The 20,854-nt window shown below is 40.7% G+C and overlaps 1 protein-coding gene across 1 annotated transcript in view; it reads right to left on the bottom strand.

Annotated features, from left to right (window-relative positions):
* LOC140482065 (signal transducer and activator of transcription 4-like) overlaps positions 1 to 20,854 on the bottom strand; it is a 107,326-nt gene that overhangs the window by 15,249 nt on the left and 71,223 nt on the right. The window contains exons 10-17 of the mRNA XM_072578973.1: positions 18,650 to 18,742; positions 16,526 to 16,585; positions 16,404 to 16,424; positions 16,219 to 16,312; positions 14,618 to 14,662; positions 10,369 to 10,452; positions 8,181 to 8,279; positions 4,894 to 5,029 (exon numbers count right to left, since the gene is read on the bottom strand). Of these exons, the coding sequence (XP_072435074.1) occupies positions 4,894 to 5,029; positions 8,181 to 8,279; positions 10,369 to 10,452; positions 14,618 to 14,662; positions 16,219 to 16,312; positions 16,404 to 16,424; positions 16,526 to 16,585; positions 18,650 to 18,742 (632 nt within the window). The remainder of the gene's footprint in view (positions 1 to 4,893; positions 5,030 to 8,180; positions 8,280 to 10,368; positions 10,453 to 14,617; positions 14,663 to 16,218; positions 16,313 to 16,403; positions 16,425 to 16,525; positions 16,586 to 18,649; positions 18,743 to 20,854) is intronic.

Genomic DNA, 20,854 nt, shown 5'->3' with positions numbered 1-20,854 from the left:
GGACCCACCTCCACCGTTATTAAGTCAATAGTGGGCATGCTCATAGATGGGATTTCTGCTTTGTCACCGGTTGAGACTCTTAAAATGAAAATTAATATCCATTGGAATTAATTAAACAGCAGGTGGAACAAGCAAATCCTGACAAGTTGTTTCTAGGTGTCCAGGGGATGGGGTTGGGGAACGTGGGGTGTTGACCTGTCCCATGTTATACTCAGTGCCGAACCAAAGTACTGACTCTCCACCAATTCACCCTAGTTACTGATCCCTTTCCCTACATCATGGTGATCATGCTGCAACATTAGCATCACTGATCTGAGTGTGTGGTACAGTGATGATCAAAGACTTCAGGTGTTGTACTGGGCAGCAGCAACTTCTTCCCCAGTTCCACTTCCATTCTGTTCATTTGGGATTTTTATTAATTCATGGGATGTGGATGTCTCTGGCTCAGCCAACATTTATCGCCATCCTAATTGTTCTTGAGAAGGTGATGGTGAGCTGCCTTCTTAAACCATGGCAGTCTTTGGGTATAGGGACATCCAAAGTGCTGTTAGGAAGGGAATTCCAGTAACTTGGCCTAGCAACAGTGAGTGAACAGCAACACAGTTCCAAGTCAAGATGGTGTGCCACTTGGAAGAGAATTTTCAGGGATTGCTCTTCCCATGCATCTACTGCCTTAACCCTCTAGGTGGTACAGGTCATTGGTTTGCAAGTTGCTGTCAGAGGAGCCTCCATATGTAATTGCAATGCAACTTGCAGATGGTGCACACTGCTGCCACTATGGTTAGGTGGTGAAGGGACTGAACATTGGAGGGTGATGGATAGGTTGTTATGTGATGGATAGGTTGCATTCCTGTTCTGCACCTTGTAGGTGTTGTACAGTCTTTGTAGAATCAGGAGGTGAGTTATACACTGCATTCTATAACCTATTTGATATGTCATCTTCAGCACCAGTATAGAGCTGACAGGTTACGTGTTTAAAGGTACAAAGCGCATGATGTTTAACATAATTAACAAATGTTTGCACTTTAAAGGCATGGCTAATGATTATGACATTACATTCGGTCAATAAATGAGGTTCCATTACGTGGTACATGACTCACTGTTTCGTGTATATAATTTAGTCACTGAAAATGAACAGAACAGAGGATCAGTCGGCTTCTATAACAGGTCACCAGTAGTTTTATGGAAAATTGAAACAAAAAACTTTTCCTTACATGGCAACAGGAAACTCCCTTCGCTATCACAATGTTATGCTACTTGGGTGCTTAACAGTTAATGATTAAACTGGTCATTGGTTGGACCTTATAAGCTCTTTATTAATGCACCAACATGTTCCATGTGTGTGCAGCTATTTTGGTTAAGTTAATTCATTTTCCTTTATTTCGACAATGTAAATGAAAGTTATGTACTTATGTCACCATAGCCTTACCAGATCAGAGGGCCACATTCTCATGAGTCAACTGAGCTGAACTGACCCCCAAAGATGAAAGAAATATGTTTTATTGAAAGACATTTTCAACAACATACCACAATACACAGCCCCATTTGCAGAATCTTGGCAGCCAGTGAGCAACATGGTAGAGCAGACCTTCATTGGTCAATCATTTATCATAGAATTCCCACAGTGTGGAAACAGGGCATTTAGCCCAGTAAGTCCACATCAACCCTCCGAAAAATATCTCACCCAGACCCATTCCCCAACCCTAATACTTTACATTTCCTCACTTTTATGCACCTCACCACTCATGAATTTTTTATTTTCACTTCCAAGTCTACAAATTACTCAATTTTAACTCTTGGCACAATCCTTACAATAGGATTATTGATTATCATGAATTACCTGAAAAAAGCTCAAACATACACACAAGCGAACGCTGAGTGTGTAGGCCTTACAAAACATGGTCATTCATAGATGATTTTCCACTGCACTAAAAATAAACTATTTTTTGTGAACAGTGACAGAAGAATTAACTGACTTGTCAAGTTTACTACTGAAAGATAGTTTTTGTTGGCAGCAATTCTAAAGCAAATTCACTCTTGCAGTGTGGTAAAACCCCACAGAAGAACTGAAAAATAGCCAATGAAAACAGCATTACTTTTTCAAATGTTTTTGGATTAATTAGCGTAAAGAATATTTCATTATCTGTTACAGTGAACATTTTTACACAAAGTGAACTTTGCTGGGGTACTAAATTGAAAAGGTGTGGTAAATTTAAATGACTGAAAATGCAAGTTTTGCAATAATACTTTCTACTCAATTTACAAACAACCAAATGCTAATATTTCATGGAAGAGGTGACACAGTCCTAACCTGCCATTAGAACAGCCATGATAGTGACATGGGTTTGAATCTTACCCCAGCAGATGGTGAAACATCAATTCAATAAAATTAAAAACTGGAATTAAAAAGCTATTCCAGTGGTGAACATGTAACCATTGTTGGTTGATTTAAAAACCTATCTGGCCCTCTAATATAATTTAAAGAAGGAAATCTGCTCTGACCAGTGTGTGACTCCAGACTCACAGCAATGTTGTAGAATCTTTATTGCCCTCTGAAATGGCCTAATAAGCCATTCAATTGCATCAAAACCACTTGATGGATCACCTAACATTGACCTAGGACCCAAAACTAAAATGGCAAACAGAACCCTGTCAATCTTGCAAAACCTTCTGGGACCTTATTCCAAATTTGGGAGACTGACCCACAGTCTAATGAAACAACAGTCTGGCAATGATTGAAAGGTATAAATCTGTGTGTGACTGTGTCCCACACATCATCATCACCGTACCAGGGCAAGTCCTGTCACAGGACAGACCCATCAGAGTGATGGCATGATGGTATGGAGACAGGTAAGTGTTACCTTGGGTGTCCTCAACATTGATGTCTCATGGCATCAGGCAAAACACAAACATGGAAACCTATTGCTGATTATCACCTACTGCTCCAGGCATAGTGATAAGTGGCATGTACTATTTTCCTTAAAATGATTGTCTCCAGTGTGAAAGAGTATAAACATTGACCTCTGACATTCAATGGCACTACCATTGCTGAATCTCCCATTATCAATATCCTGAGCGTTAGCATTGACCAGAATCTGAACTTGACTAGCTGAATATATACTATGGCTCCAAGAGAAAGTCAGAGGCTAGGTATCCTACAGTGAGTACATCACCACCTGACACTCCAAAGCCTGTCCACCATCTAAAAGGCACAAGTCGGGAATGTGAATGGAAACTCCCTCCTTGCCTGGATAATTGTATCTCCACCAATGCTGGAGAAGCTTGACACTACCCAAGACAAAGGAGGGTGCCTGACTAGCACCACATTTGGAAACATTCACTTCTCCTACCATCAATGCTCAGTGTAGCAGCAGTGTTACTATTTACAAGATGCAATGCAGAAATTCACCAAGGCTCCTTTGACAGTACCTTCCAAATTCCCTTCTACTTCCATCTAGAAGAACAAGGGCAGTAAATACATGGGAACATGTGGAAACCTGCCAGTTCCCCTCCAAGCCACTCACCACCCTGATTCGGAAACATATTGTTGTTCTTTCAGGTGCGCTGGGTCAGGTCCTGGAATTCCCACTGTAAAGGCATTGTGGTTGTACCCACATCAAATAATTGCAGCAGTTTAAGAAGGCAGCTCACTGTTACATTCTCAAGGGTTGCTTTTCGCACTGGAGATGAGTGACCATTGGTGTGCCACAAGGGTTGATGCTGGGTCCACTGTTTTTTGTCATTTATACAAATGATTTGGATGTGAACATAGGACGTATGGTTGGCAAGTTTGCAGATGACACCAAAATTAGTGGTGTAGTGGACAGCGAAGGTGTACAATGGGTCCTTGACCAGAAGGGCTGATGATCCGGAGTGGCAGATGGAGTTTAATTTAGATAAATATGAGGTGCTGTAATCCAAAGGCAAATCAGGACAAGACTTACACACTTAATGATAAGGTCCTGGGGAGTGCTGCTGAACAAAGAGGCCAAGAAGTGCAAGTTCATAGTTCCTTAAAGTGGAGTCACAGGTAGACAGGCTAGTGACGAAGGCGTTTGGTATGCTTGCCCTTATTGGTCAGTGCATTGAGTATAGGAATTCATGTTGCGGCTGGACAGTAATCTTCTGTCTCTCTCCTATGGTTCCTCCTGCCTTTCCATTTTCAACCTTTTGACAGTCTAATACTCATCTTAAGGTGTAGTACACTGAGGAGAGCAGCAGGTGGTGCTTGTTCACCAACCTATCAATCATGCTGAACATTAAACATAAGCCTTATAATTAGACGCTTGGATTACATTACTTGCTGAATTGGAGTAGATAAAAGTATGAAGTACGAAAAATTTTAGACTGATCTTAAAAAACAGAAGATTTGAGTTAAGTAATAAATACTTGCAATGAAACCTTGTATGTGACCTCATGAATAACTGAAGGTGTATTCTATGAGAAATTGGAGGCAATTTTAATCTGACACGGGGAGGGTTTGCCTGCTCAAAGAGGTTGCAGTGTTAGGAAGGTGAATTAGGAGGAATGAAACGTGCCCAGAATCCTTTCTGTAGATTGAAGGCTTCCTTACATCTTGAGAATTTTAGCCATGCTCTGGTCAGAGCATACACACGTCAGGCCAAAACTAGCAACTGGAATCCTAAGTGTGTCATGGGATTATAACCAAAGTTTTAAATGGTCCTGTTGCCTGGCTTTGGGTTATTCTGGTGATCCATGATAGGAAAACATTGCCATGGTGACAACAAAGCATTAAGCTATTGCCCACAATTTTCAAGGGAGGCCTGAAACTTCAATCTGTTGGTTTCTCGTTTTTAATTCTATTTGTGAAAGTACTTGTGCATTGAGATGTATCAACCAAATCCAGCTAATTACTGATCTCCTTGTACCTACCCAGCAACTTCTCTGCCAACATGTTGAGCTGGTCAGAACTCAGACCTCGTCCCACATAGGAAGAGAACTGCCAACTCAGCACCTCTGACAACTGACTCCAAGTAGCAGTAGGAGGACTGGTGAACAAGGCCAAATTCTGCAAAATGCAAGAGACACAACAAATTCAGCAACTTACCTTTCAATATATTCAGGCAAAGACATAACATGCTGGAAATACCCAGCAATTCTAACAGCAAAGAGAAAACACAAGCTGGCATTTCTTGTGTGACCTTTATCAAAATGAATAGAGCTGCTGTTAGATGTTACACCTAAAACATCTGACTTTTGTTTTAACAGATACTAACAGGGTATTCCCAGCAATAACAGTTTTCTCATACAGTTAATCGGTTATCAAACACCGTGAAGCCACTTGTAAAAATGCATGCACTTTTATTACCATAAACATTATGCTCATACGCCAATGTATTTTATGCAGTCTAAGCAACTAATCAAAGAATAGTTGTTAATACTCTCAGAAAGATGAAAAGCATCTAGAAAATTCATGATATTACAAAAGTGCAGGAATTTTGAGGAAACTGACAAAATTGATATAGACAACTTATTCACCATCATGAAGGATTCAACGACAATCCCAAACTGGGAAGTTGAATAAGAAGGGAAGTCAATGATATATCTGCTAATTCTTTTCTGAAGCAGACAAGTGATTTATTTAAGTGCACAGATCTTTAAAATTCCTTTGAGTGTCCGCGCATTTGCATCAACTTAAAGGGGAAAATTCCTGCACAGCCTGCTGAAACTGCTGCACAACAGCTTCAAGACAGAATGTCAGATGAACTTCCGATGAAAACATTTACAGAATTGTGGAACACATTACAAGGGAGCCCCAATGTTACAGATAGTATAAGCTAGGTTAGGAAGTTAACAGGAACATGAGAACAGGAGTAGATCTTTCAGCTGATTAAGCTTGGTCTACTGTTCAGTCCAAAGCATAGAAAGGGTATTCCAGAGGTTGGAGCCCATGCAGCTGCTGAAGGTGGAGTAGTTAAACAGGGATGCCCAAGAGGTCAAAATTGGTTGAGCTTAGATATCTTAAACAATTATTAGGCAAGAGAAGATTACAAAAGAAAGGGAGGAGTCACTCCATGGAGGGATGTGTCAATCAGAATGAGAATTTTAAAATCAAAATGTTATAGTTTAGTAGCCAGGGTGGGTCAGTGAAACTGAGGAGACAGATCATTTGTTCTGAAATGCTGTGACAAACAAAGGGGCAAATACTGGAGAATTTGAAAGTTGGTTGTGAATTGTGGAATAGTTCTTTGGTTCCAGAGGCAGATACAGGAGAGAGTGTTGGAGAGTAAAAAGGAATGAGACTGGTGAGGGATAAAAAAAAGCAATCAGAGATGGCCCTGTTGATAACTGATCTGATGGGAGAAGCAAGACCACATGAGATGACAAGTTAAAAGGGAAGTAGTGAATATGGGTTGGCGAATTTACAGGAAATGTGAGATTTAGGACGGATAACAGGGCAATGAGCTTAGAGGAGGGACAGCATGATGTGCTTTCATGAATGTTGAAATCACCAAGCACGAGAAGGCATTTCCTGTAGAGGCCAAGGGAGGAAAACTGTGAATATGGCAAATTGACTATTATCTTAATTACTGGGAGGATGCAATAATATGGGGTTTTCAAGAAGAATTCAGATGTAGTTCTTCGGACTAAAAGGGATCAAAGAGCATGTGGTGAAGATACGATATTGAGTTGGATGATCAGCCACAATCATACTGAATGGCGGAACAGGCTTGAAGGGCCGAGTTGTCTACTTTAGTCCTATATTCTGTTTCTAGAAGGGATTTATGCAAGTGCTGCCAGGAATGGGTTTGTTTGCTTTAGAACAGAGGAGGGCAAGGGGGAAAGATTCAAAGTCGTCAATGAAAGGACTGGATGGGAATTAAATAGTAATTCTTTCCACCTGGGGTGGTGGTCATTTGGAACATACTGCTTAAATGAATGGTAGAGGCAGAAACCCTCATTACATTTAAAGCAGAAACCCACACTGGAAGGTAAGATAGAATACATGGAGCTTTTTTTGCATATCTCTCTCTCTCACTCACACACATGCGTACACACACACACACAACTGGCTTTGTTTAGTTCTTAAACTTAATGTTTCTTTTTGCTTGCATGATGTGAGAGATTAGAGGAATCAGAAAGGATTTGCAGAATCTAAGAATATTGAAAAGAGCAACCGTAGTACTTGGAGGAATTGAAAAGCAGTTACAGAGGACTAGTGGGTATAAGAGATGGTGTCACCATGTCGCAACATGGGGCAGTGGTCAGGGAGTATCATGGAGCCTCTGGTTCCAAAAGCACTGTGAGTAAAGGTACAATATCAATTGAGGCTAAGAACATGAACACGGCAGCATTTGGGGTGTTGCTGCAAGAACAAGCCAGGGATTGTTAGATGTAGAAATAGTGGGTAGTTGTTTGGAGGCTGTCACTGAAAAAAAATGAAGTGTTGACGGTACCCTGATGGGATGGGACATGATTGCTTGGTATTTGTGAGGATGAATGTCATCTGCCTCAGGAGTATGTATGAATTCTAGAACAAGGAAATTGAAGACCTTGGACACTGGTTAAAGATTTTCAAGCAATGAGGTACTATGCATGGGTAGCAAATGCTGGCCTTACAAGCAATGTCCATCTCCTTAGAATCAATTGGAAAATAAAGCTTATTTAAAATGTGAAAAGCATTTCTTATAGAATTATCTATATCTCTGTCAGAGAAATGGTTTTCAACTAATCTGCTCTGTCATTGCTTCCCCGTATTTCCACATTCTCTAATTATGAGTTTCTTTTAAACTCTCTCTCACAAACGTTTCTTACTTGGCTTTGGCAATTTTTCATTCAGCCTTTAACAAATGCAAATTCCTACATTAAAAGTTGTTCTGGTAAATAATTTAACAATTTGAGACAGAGTGCTAGAGCTGTTGGAGCTTCTCTGCAAACTAACGCTGGGAGATGCAAAAGTAATCTGCTGCAGTGTCACAATCAATAAAATGTGGAGCTGGAAGAGCACAGCAGGTCAGGTAGTAGGGGGAAGCAGTGCCACTCCTGGCAGAAGGATGTAATTACAGCAATGATAAGGTCACATCGGCAGGATACACTATAATGCAGACAAATTCACGTAAAATGGAAAACATGAAAAAATGTATAAAGAGGTATGATGTTAATGGTGTGCACAATGTTTTCATTTCTATGCTGACAAAAAAGATGATTGATGAATTTACCTTGAGGTCATTCATTAACATGTTGTACCATATAACTGAAGCCCAGCCACTAGGCAGTTGACTTACATTGGAGATGACCACTACAGGCAATGAACTGGTCTGTCATTTAAATATAAAGACAAGGACAACGGTTAACTTCAACATAATACACATCAATCGTCTAAGAAAAGTACAAAAGATGGAACTAATGACCTCCCAAAGTGAATTCTGAGGATGGGGAGCAGTTTGATAGCAGAAGGGTGCAGCGTCCAGCCTTGCCCACTACTCCCAGTATATGCTTGGAAAGCAATTAATGCCCATTTAAAGGGCTTCATCCAACCTCTGCTGGACATTCAGTGAGTGATGGTTGGAGAATTCAATACTCTCAGAGACCAACAAGCATGTAGCATTTGATTTGCCTCTGACCTTGCAGGAGGTGGGTGAAGGCCCTTGTTGGAAAATACTGGATGTCTGGTCAAGGGACATATAATCCATTGACAACCCACAGCCACTGGCCCCCTGTTCTCTCCATCCACCCTCTGGCTATCCGATCCCCATGACCCCATGTCACCTACCTTTCTCTATAATGATCCTGGTAAAGACCCAAGTATTTTTTTTAGGAAGCAGCCACTGCTTCCAGGTGCATTGGCCGGAAGAGGGAGCAGCCAGCCTCTGATCAGCTGGTAGCTTTTAGCAGTGAGATGTACACCTGACCTGGACAGGTGTAAATATTAAATATGCCCCGTAGAGAGGAAATCCCAGCAGGAGGATTCCTACTCCAATTAGGAACTCAATCAGGCATACCAAAAAAATGTGTCAACCTGGTGAATTTACAACACAGGACTGCAGATATGCCAAGCAGAATAAGAAGCATGTGATAGATAATGTTAAGTAAATACATAACCAATGGGTCAAATCTAAGCTCTGCAGTGCTGCCATTTCCAGTTGTGAATGGTAATGGACAAATAAACAACTCACTGAAGGAGGAGGCACCACAAATATCTCCATCATCAATGATGGGGAAGCTCAGCACATCACAATAATAGATAAAGCTGAAACATTTGCAATAATCTCCAACAGTAATTCTGAGAAGATAGTCAATCTCCATTTCCTCTGGAAGTCAGCAGCATCACAGATGCCAGTCTTTGGCCAATTCAATTTACTCTATATGATTTTAAGAAATAGATGAAGACACTGACACTGCAAAGGATATGTGCCCCAATAAAACAGCTTGGCTTGGAGCACAGCCAGTTTTGTAGCACATGTTCTCAGTACTATGTCAGTACAGTGCTGCTAACCAAGCTGTTTTAGTACAGCTACAACACTGAGATTTATAGGAAATGTGGAACATTGCCAGGTATGTCCCATACACAAAACGAACCTAGCACTTTCACTTTACTCCGGATCATCAGTGAAGTGATGGAAGGGGTCAATAACAATGCTATCAAATTGGCACTTGCTCAACACTGAGCTGCTCACTGAGAGGCAGTTTTCATTCTGCCAGTATGGAAGCTCCTGACCTCATGATAGCTTTCCAAACATGGACAAGAGTACTGAATTCCAGAGTTGAGGTGAGGGAGACAATCGTTCACATCAAGGCATCAAGGAATCTAGTCAAACGGGAGTCATTGGAAGTCAGGGGTAAAAGGGTTGAAGTGAGAGTGACTTCATTGATATCAAGGAATCTAGCAAAACAAGAGTCAATGAAAGTCAGGGGTAAAGCCATCTGCTGGTTGGAGTCATTCCTGGCATAAAAGAAGGTTGTTGTTGTTGGAGTTTTGTCATCTCAGCTCCAGGACATCTGCATGGAGTTCCTCAGGGCAATGTTGTAAGACCAACCCACTTAAACTGCTTCACCAATGACATTTCTTACATCAAGAGAGCCATAGGGATGTTTGCTGATGATTGCACAATATTTAGCATCATTCATGACTAATGTTCAGTTTGGGCTAATAAAATTTAAGTAACATTCATGCCACACAAGTACCAAGTAATAACTATCACCCCTTGACATTTAATAGCATTACCATGATTGAATCTCTCATTATCAACACCTGGTTACCATTGACCACAAACTGAACTAGACTAGCCAAATAAAAACTATGGTACAAGAGCAGGTCAGGGGTTAAGAATCCTGCGGTAAGTAACCTTAGTAGGCTGATGTGATGTCACTGATGTAATCTCCTGATAAGTGCATGAATCAACTCACCTCTAAATCTATGACCAAATCTTGATGACAAAACTGTGTTTCAAAATTGATTGAATGAAGTTCCTCTGTCACAATCAGAGGACCCTGTAAAATTGGGAAAAGTAACAACAATTAGAAAAGTGACAAACGAAAAGGAAGACTCAGCAAAAAGAACAAGTAACTGTATAAAAATCGTGTTGATGGGAATTTAGCAAAAGGTTCAAGAAGGGATGATTGCTTAACAAGTAATCAATTGAGATGTACGTATTAGAGAGGTGTGATGTTTAATACAGCTGAACTTTAATATAAGTTTGTTGACTAGAATTATTTTTGTCAATATATACATAATGAATTTGAATCAAGCTGATACGATACTTAGAAAGAAAATGCTGACAATATTGTACAATATCAGTAAAATGTATGAACTTGCACTTGAAAGTAAGCATAGATGTTGACAGCAGAGAACTTGGCAACTCAGTTATGTTTGTGCTAGTTCCTCACGACAGCAATCCAAAACCAAACTCACTGTACTTCATCTGCCTCAAAACCCTGAATATTCCTCTGCTTTGAATATCTAAGTAATTTACCTTAAAAAATGTGTAATGTCCTTTGCTTTCATTATGCTCTGACAAAGTAACAGATTGGGGGTTCGTCATCTGGAATTTTACCAGATTGGGGGCTCAGGTCCCAGATTTGAGCAGGTAGGAGCTTGACTCTGAGATTAGATTAGATTAGATTACTTACAGTGTGGAAACAGGCCCTTCGGCCCAACAAGTCCACAATGACCCGCCGAAGCGCAACTCACCCAGACCCATTCCCCTACATTTACCTCTTCACCTAACACTGCGGGCAATTTAGCATGGCCAATTCACCTAACCTGCACATTTTTGGATTGTGGGAGGAAACTGGAGCACCCGGAGGAAACCCACGCAGCCACGGGGAGAAATTGCAAACTCCACACAGAGAGTCGCCAGAGGCTGGAATTGAACCCGGGTGAGGCAGCAGTGCTAACCACTGTGCCACCGTGATGCCCACAGAGATCTGGCTGGTTCATGTATGGAAACTGAATGGATTTGGACAGATTCAAATAGAGGGTTAGTGTCCTAGATCTATAAAAAAAACTTTGGTGAGAAAATATGTTTAATTTTGATTACTTGTAGTTGGTTACATTAAAAGTGAGAGAAATGGCACTTTCCTTTACTAAATGCTTTCTAGGGATGGAAGAAATGACTTTGGGAGTTTTACAAAAGGTGAACAATGAAATGCTACTGGAATTGGCAGATAGGCTGGAGTTGGGGTTGCCTATGTCTGTGAAGAAAAGTAATTTGCAGAAAAAGCTTGGCATTTAAATGTGCTGGAAAAGTCATCAGAATCTTTGGAAATGGGTAAAATTTAATTGAAAATGAAGGAGCTCGAGCTAGAAGTAAAAGAAAAAGAAAGGGAAATGGAAATTAAACTGTTTGAATGATGGTTACAAGCAGAGGATAAGGTAAGGGAGAGGAGATTCTTGGCTGACCAAGAGAGAAAGTTTGAACTTCAGAAATTGCAAATCAGTCAGAAAAGTCAATTTAAAAGGGATGGATATGAAGGGAGAAGGTAGTGATATATACAAATATGTTAAGCAAACCACATTTTGATGAAAAAGATGTCAAAGGTTTTTTTTATTTCATTTGAAAAATTGGCTAGGCAGATGGATTAGCCAGAGAACTTGTGGGAAATATTACTTCAGACTGAGCTGATAGGCAGGGCTACAGATGGTGTTTACAGCCTGAAACCAAAAATGTTGTATGAATTTGGAACATCCTCAGGAATATACAAAATATATCAAATATATGAAATATATACAACTGGGATTTTTAAAAATTGTAGAACTACCCATCTAACAAGAAAAGCTCTGAAACAAGTTTCTAAAAAGGCACCATTTAATTTAAAAATGTACCAAGGCATTTGATAGACAATAGACAATGACAATAGACAATAGGTGCAGGAGTAGGCCATTCTGCCCTTCGAGTCTGCACCACCATTCAATATGATCATGGCTATCATCCTTAATCAGTATTCTGTTCATGCCTTACCTCCATAACCCTTGATTCCACTATCCTTGAGAGCTCTATCCAACTCTTTCTTAAATGAATCCAGAGACTGGGCCTCCACTGCCCTCAGGGGGAAAGCATTCCACACGGCCACCACTCTCTGGGTGAAGAAGTTTCTCCTCATTTCTGTCCTAAATGGTCTACCCGTATTTTTAAGCTGTGTCCTCTGGTTCGGCACTCACCCATCAACGGAAACATGTTTCCTGTCACCAGAGTGTCCAAACCTTTAGTAATCTTATATGTCTCAATCAGATCCCCTCTCAGTCTTCTAAACTCAAGGGTATACAAACCCAGTCACTCCAGTCTTTCAGTGTAAAGTAATCCCTCCGTTCCAGGAATTGACCTCGTGAACCTACGCTGCACTCCCTCAAGAGCCAGAATGTCTTTCCTCAAATTTGGAGATCAGAACTGTACACAGTACTCCAGGTGTGGTCTCACCAGTGCCCTGTACAGGTGCAGAAGAACTTCTTTGCTTCTATACTCAATCCCTCTTGTTATGAAGGCCAGCATGCTATTAGCCTTCTTCACTACCTGCTGTACCTGCATGCTTACCTTCATTGACTGGTGTATAAGAACACCCAGATCTCTCTGTACTGCCCCTTTACCTAAATTGATTCCATTTAGGTAGTAATCTGCCTTCCTGTTCTTGCCACCAAAGTGAATAACCATACATTTATCCACATTAAACTGCATCTGCCATGCATCTGACCACTCACCTAACTTGTCCAGGTCACCCTGTAATCTCCTAACATCCTCATCACATTTCACCCTGCCACCCAGCTTAGTATCATCAGCAAATTTTCTAATGTTATTGCTAATACCATCTTCTATATCATTAACATATATTGTAAAAAGCTGCGGTCCTAGTACTGATCCCTGCGGTACTTCACTGGTCACTGCTTGCCATTCTGAAATGGAGCCGTTTATCACTACTCTTTGTTTCCTATCAGCCAACCAACTTTCAATCCAAGTTAGTACTTTGCCCCAATACCATGCGTCCTAATCTTGCTCGCTAACCTCCTATGTGGGACTTTATCAAAAGCTTTCTGAAAGTCCAGGTACACCACATCTACTGATCTCCCTCATCCATCTTCAGAGTTACATCCTCAAAAAATTCCAGAAGATTATTCAAGCATGATTTCCCCTTCAGAAATCCATGCTGACTCTGACCTATCCTGTTACTACTATCCAGATGTGTCGTAATTTCATCCAGACTCCAGCATCTTTCCCACCACTGAGGTCAGAATAACTGGTCTATAATTTCCTGCTTTCTCTCTCCCACCTTTCTTAAAAAGTGGTATAACATTAGCCACCCTCCAATCCGCAGGAACAGATCCCGAATCTGTCGAACTCTGGAAAATAATCACCAATGCATCCACGATTTCTCGAGCCACCTCCTTCAGTACCCTGGGATGTAGACCATCAGGCCCCGGGGACTTATCAACCTTCAGATCTAAGTCTCAAATAGCTAAAAATACTTGCAGTAATAAGTAAGAAGACAACCCAGGAGAAGACAGTAGATTCAGGAAAAAGAGAAAGGAAGGCTGCAGGAAGGAGAAAAGACCTTCTGTGTGGACTTTAAGAGATTAAGTGCTAATTTCCTGTTACTATTGGTTGTGTTATTAGAGCAGCATATTAGTAAAATTGTGGTCAACTAAAGGATAGTGGTTAGTTAGGGGAAGAGTGTTCGGTTTGTTAATAGTTTTGTTAGTGTTCACTGTTAGGGTTAAATAAATTGTTATAAAATATAAATATATAAAACTCGAACACCTCTCTGCATAACAAGACTTATTCTTACCTTTCTGCTTATTCGCCGTCATGTGTTAAATTGATGATTACTCATTACACACTTTCCAATGAGAAGAAATAATCCTTCTTTGTTCACCATACCAAAACTATTCAGCATTTTTAAAACAACTCAACTGAATCTGTTTTTGGCCTCTTCTGCTCCAATGGAAATAGCCCATCAGCATTACAATTATAGACTTATAATCCAGTCATCATGATGCATTTATGCTTTCTTTAACAAGAATTCATCTCTTAAATCATGGATTCAGAAGCTTTAAATATTTTAACTGCGTAATGTTACTGTTTTAGGAGCAGCAGAAAATATTCTTCTATCATGTTGGCTTTTTGAGTACAACTGAATTGATTAGTAGAGGATTTGAAAGCTTTACCTCATTTCCTTTAGTTCCTGCAGAGGATTTCTGTTCTTTGAGTTGCTGTCAAAACATGTACATAGTAAAATAGTTACATTTTCAAATTTTCTCCTAAAGGTGCTTGTTTCCAATGGTTATTGGTAGACACCAATATTTTTCCATATATTTTATATCAAAACATTTCACACAGTGAATTATTTCTGCAACATACTGATTAATGTGCAGCCTAGCATTCTACGTTAACAAACTATCAGAATCATAGAATGACTGGAAGGAAATTCCTTGGGTTAATGGAAGAACTTTGGTCATGAAATTAGAAGTCCCTGCTCTTCTCTGAATTATCACATTTTAAAATTTGCATCTGATGCAGCAAAATACTTTCTAATGAAGCATCTCCCACTACTGAACAAAAGCATCAGCCTTTGAATGAGGCTCCCTGAAAGTGGAGTCGCAGGTAGATAGGATAGTGAAGAAGGTGTTTGGTTTGCTTTTCTTTATTGGTCAGAGTATTGAGTACAGGAGTTGGGAGATCATGTTGCGGCTGTACAGGACATTGGTTAGGCCACTTTTGGAATATTACGTGCAAATCTGGTCTCCTTCCTATTGGAAAGATGTTGTGAAACTTGAAAGAGTTCAGAAAAGATTTACAAGGATGTTGCCAATGTTGGAGGATTTGAGCTATAGGGATAAGCTGAATAGGCTGGGACTGTTTTCCCTGGAGTGTCGGAGGCTAAGGGGTAACCTAATAGAGGTTTGACAAAATTATGAGGGGCATGGTTAGGATAAATAGACAAAGTCTTTTCCCTGGGATGGGGGAGTTCAGAACTAGAGGACATAGGTTTACGGTGAGGGGGAAAGATATAAAAGAGACCTAAAGGGCAAACTTTTCACACAGAGGGTGGTACATGTAGGGAATGAGCTGCCAGAGGACGTGGTGGAGGCCAGTACAATTGCAACATTTAAAAGGCATTTGGATGGGTATATGAATAGGAAGGGTTTGGAGGGATATGGGCCGGGTGCTGACAGGTGCAACTAGATTGGGTTGGGGTATCTGATCAGCATGGACATATTGGACCAAAGTGTGTGTTTCCATGCTGTACATCTCCATCACTCTATGACTCTAAACCAGTACCTTTCTGAGGAAGGGTTACTCAAACCAAAACATTTACTCTGATTTCTCTCCACAGATGCTGCCAGACCTGCGGAGCTTTTCCAGCAATTTCTGTTTTTGTGACCCTTTTGACCCAATGTTAGATTGAAACCAAATAAATGTTAACTCAGGGTAGCAGCTCACTAACCATTTTCCAGTGACCATATAAGGAAATGAATGCCAACAGCCTATTCTGGAAGATGACATAGCTAAGACCAAACCTGTTCTAATCCAATTATTTCACAAATAGGTGTAGGAACACTTGCCGGTACAGATATCCTGCCCAAAGAACCCAGCTCAGCACAAAATAAAAATAAATCTAGGAAATTCTTGGTGGTTTAATATCATATCAGGTTATGCGGTATTACTCGCTAAGCAGGGAAACCTAATTAGTATTTTCAGTCCGGTAGATTAATTATATTATAGGCATCATTTGTTCATTTTGAAATGGATAAACATTTTTTATTACCAGGTGCCTGAATTCCACAGAAAGACTTCCATTGACTGACTCTTCCATATTCATTACTTTGCTGTTAGTGCCTAATATATTAAACTTGCGATATCTGTGAATAAAGAGCATGCCATTACAATGTTGCCAACAACTTGCAAAGTTTTTCAAATTAGTTGAGTAATTTTTAACTTCTATTTGCCTACCCTCTTGCTGATGAACTTTCTCTGCAAACAAAAGAAAACAATGAATAGAAAAACCAAAAAAACTTACTGCAGAATTGAAATACTATGCATTAGATTGAAAATAGAATATTATTTTAACATACTTGTCAATTGTAGCTTTCACCTTTAGCTGATAGTTCAACTCAGGTAACTTTACCAAAAACCTATAAAGCAAAAAAACACACTTTTACAAATGACATTAAGGTATTTTCTGCAGTTGCTCCCGGATTTAGATTAGATTACATTACAGTGTGGAAACAGGACCCTTCGGCTCAACAAGTCCACACCGACCCGCCGATGCGCAACCCACCCATACCCCTACATTTACCCCTTACCTAACACTACAGGCAATTTAGCATTGCCAATTCACCTGACCTGCACATCTTTGGACTGTGGGAGGAAACCGGAGCACCCGGAGGAAACCCATGCAGACACGGGGAGAATGTGCAAACTCCACACAGTCAGTCGCCTGAGGCGGGAATTGAACCCGGGTCTCCGACGCTGTGAGGCAGCAGTGCTAACCACTGTGCCACCATGCCACCGTAAGGTTGGAGGAATGATGGTTAGTGAGCTGCTACCCTGAGTTAACTTTTATAAGGTTGCAACAGCCATCTCCCTATCTGTGTCTGTCTAGGAAGGGATCACTGAGTCTAACTCCATTCTCTTATGGCCATAACTTATGTCAAGAAAAATCTTTTCAAACTTACTAGCTAACATTAAACTACTAACATTTCAGTTGTTGTGTAGTAATGTTGCAAAATGACAATTTATTTTTATCTTTTAAAACATGTGCTCATTCAAGAATAAGACAAATTCTTTGGTGAAATGACTTTACTCAGCCATTATAGCAGGCGCTGTCTCTGTAATTCTGGTAGGAGTTTGTCAGACTGCAACAGAGTAAAGGGCTAGTATCCCAAAGTGGATGGGGGCAGGTCCTCGGGCAGGATTTCTTATCACAGAACCAAAACGTGTTATAGCACTAAAGGAAGGAAGTCATTCAGCCCATCATATCTTAGCCAACCCTTTAAATGTACGTTAATCCCCATGAGTCAGTATCCTGCTTTTTGCCATATCCTTGCGCATGACATTTATACAATTTGCATTCCATATACTAACTACTCGCTGTATGAAAAAGTATTTTTCTCAAGTCACATTTGTTCATTTTGCAAATCACCTTAAATCTACACCCTCTTGTTTTTGTTTCTTTGATGAGTTTCTTCCTACTCTCTATCTAGTCTACTCATGATTTTGAACATCTTTACCAGATCTCTTCGCAGTCTTCTTCTCTCCATCAGAACATTCCAACTTCTTCAGTCTATCTCATATTTGAAGTTCCTCATCCCTGGAAACATTCTAGTAAATTGCTTCTGCACTCGCTTCAAGGTATTCACATCCTACAGTGCAGTGCTCAGAACTGTACGCAATACTCCAGCTAACATAATAATTCTTACTCTTGGAGTTGCTGCCTTTTCAACATCTGTAGAACTTGCAAGTAGTTATAGGTCAGTGTGCCTTGTGAGGTTTGGCATGCCAACATAAAGGATATAAGTGAGCATCTCCAGCACAGTGGTTATGCCCCACAGTACCTAGCACTGCTGTCTCACAGTATCAGGCACCCCAGTTCAATTCCACTCTTGGGTCAATGTCTGTGTGGAGTTTGCACGTTCTCCCCATGTCTGCATGGATTTCCTCCAAATGCTCTGGTTTCCTCCTACAGTCCAAAGATGTGCAGGTTAGGTGAACTGGCTGTGCTAAATTGATCTTCAGTGTCCAGGGATGTGCTGAACGAGCCATGGTAAATGCAGGGTTACAGGGACAGGGTGGGTCTGGGTGGGATGCTGTTTGAAGGGTCAGTGTAGATGTGTCGAATGGCCAGCTTCCATATTATAGGGATTCTGTAAGGTTGGAGGAATGATTTCCAGGCTAAGACTCCAAATTGGATGATAACTTTAAATAAAAACATTTTATATCAAACTCCCTGATGGATGTCAGCCAGTCAGGTTTTGGCAGTGTAGGGCTGACAGATGCACATCGTCATGCAGAAACTTAATGGTGAATGCAGATGAAGTGCCCACGCACTGACTCCACATTCTCTGAGGGCAGCAGGGAGCTCAATGTCACTGTTACTGCCAGAATCACAGCCCAAGAATATTCAAATGTGATAATGTTAAGTGAATAAAACTTCATCATAGCATTCTTCTATTAATCAGAAAAAAAAGCGTGCTCACCTTAATTTCACAGTGAACTGCACTCCTGTTTTTAGGACCATTGGTCTTTGTGGATGGGTTGGCATACAAGGCTGTCTTTCTACTAAAAAGGAACTGAAATAAATTGAACAGAAAATAAAATTTGTGGCTACTTACATAGGCCATAAACACTCTTATTATGAGGGTTTGAAATTATAATTATGACTATAGTCTATTAGTGCTAAAAGTTAGATTGTGCAAAATGATAATTGTGGTAAAACCTCAAGATTACTTGTCCTTGACTTAATACAAAACTTTACCACCCAGCAAGACGCTGAACCATTCAGATCAGATTTTGTAAATGCCATTGAGAATTCGTTGTTGTCAAATGGAATGACATCAACAATGTAAAAAGGGAATTTGATTTTATTGGGTTAATCAGTGGACAAAATCAAAGTCACCTTACCGCTGCTCCTGAACACACTTCAGGGATTACTGCTGATATGCATGCTTATTTAGACATTGGCCAAAGACTAGATCACACCCATTCATAATGACCTCTTATGTTAAAGAACCTGTTGTCACTCACTGCCTATGTTCATACGTGAAGAATTGCTATTTTAGTAAGGTATCAGTACTGCTTTTCATGAAAAAGAAACAAAGAAGGAAACAAAGAAAATTTACAGCCCAGGAACAGGCCCTTCAGCCCTCCAAGCCTGAGCCGATCCAAATGTACTGTCTAAACCTGTCGGTCAATTCCTAAGCACTGTAGCCCTCTGCTCCCCAGCTACTCATGCATTTGTCCAGACGCATCTTAAATGAATCGACAGCGCCTGCCTCTACCACCTCTGCTGGCAACGCGTTCCAAATACCCACCACCCTCTGTGTGAAGTACTTACTGCATGTATCCCCCTTAAACTTTCCACCTCTCATCTTGAAAGTGTGACCTCTCGTTCTTGAATCCTTCACCCTGGGAAAAAGCTTGTCTCTATCCACCCTGTCTATACCCTTCATGATTTTGAAAACCTCAATCAGGTTCCCCCTCAATCTCCTTTCTTCTAATGAAAATAAACCTAACCTACTCAACCTTTCTTCATAGCTAGCACCTTCCATACAGGCAAAATCCTCGTAAACCTTCTCTGCACCCTCTCCAAAGCATCCACATCCTTTTGGTAATGTGGCGACCAGAACTGTACACAGTATTCTAAATGCGGCCGAACCAATGTCTTGTACAATTTTAACATGACTTGCCAGCTCTTATACTCAATACCCCGTCCAATGAAGACAAGCATACTATATGCCTTCTTGACCACTCTATCCACCTGTGCAGCAACCTTCAGGATACAATGGACCTACACCTACTCTGTCAGATTTCTCTGCCCATCAACTTTTCCCAAGGCTCTTCTGTTCATTGTATAATTCGCTCTAGAATTAGTCTTGCCTAAATGCATCACCTCACAGTTTTCTGGATTGAAAACCATCTGCCACTTTTCCGCCCAACTCTCCAGTCTATCTATATCCTACTGTATTCTCTGACGGTCCCTTATGCTTTCTGCTACTCCACCAATCTTCGTGTCATCTACAAACTTGCTGATCATACCAACAGTGCCCTCTTCCAGATCATTTATGGATATTACAAACAACAGTGGCCCCAGCACTGAACCTTCAAGAAACTCCCTTGAAGAACCATGCTACAGCAGAAGTCACTGCCTTCATAGGAGATGCAGAGTTTTTAAAAATCAACTTATTTTTCTAGCAATTTAAATAGCTAAATCACTGTGGATTTGGGTATAAATGAAGTGGCTGCTTCACTAAGCATAGTTTTTTTTAACAACTTACAACCGAACTACATTTGCTAATATGCAATTGCGTACATGATTTCTTTTTTCCCAGTTTCACATTTTATTCCGTCCCAGATTAAAACTCTGTATCCTATCCTTGAGCAAGTGTAAGGCTGCAGGCAGGAGGAGAAAGTGAGGACTGCAGATGCTGGAGATCAGAGCTGAAAATGTGTTGCTGGAAGAGTGCAGCAGGTCAGGCAGCATCCAAGGAGCAGGAGAATCAATGTTTCGGGCATGAGTCCTGAAGAAGGGCTCATATCCGAAACGTCAATTCTCCTGCTCCTTGGATGCTGCCTGACCTGCTGCGCTTTTCCAGCAACACATTTTCAGCTAAGGCTACAGGCACATGCATGATCAGTGCTGCTCTTTGGTTTAGCTTACCAGGTATTGCATTTGAGTCGAGTGA

Source organism: Chiloscyllium punctatum, chromosome 10 (genome assembly GCF_047496795.1).
Source record: "Chiloscyllium punctatum isolate Juve2018m chromosome 10, sChiPun1.3, whole genome shotgun sequence".
NCBI lineage: Eukaryota > Metazoa > Chordata > Chondrichthyes > Orectolobiformes > Hemiscylliidae > Chiloscyllium > Chiloscyllium punctatum.
Note: the sequence above shows the minus strand (reverse complement) of the source record. Positions and strands in the feature narration are given on the sequence as shown.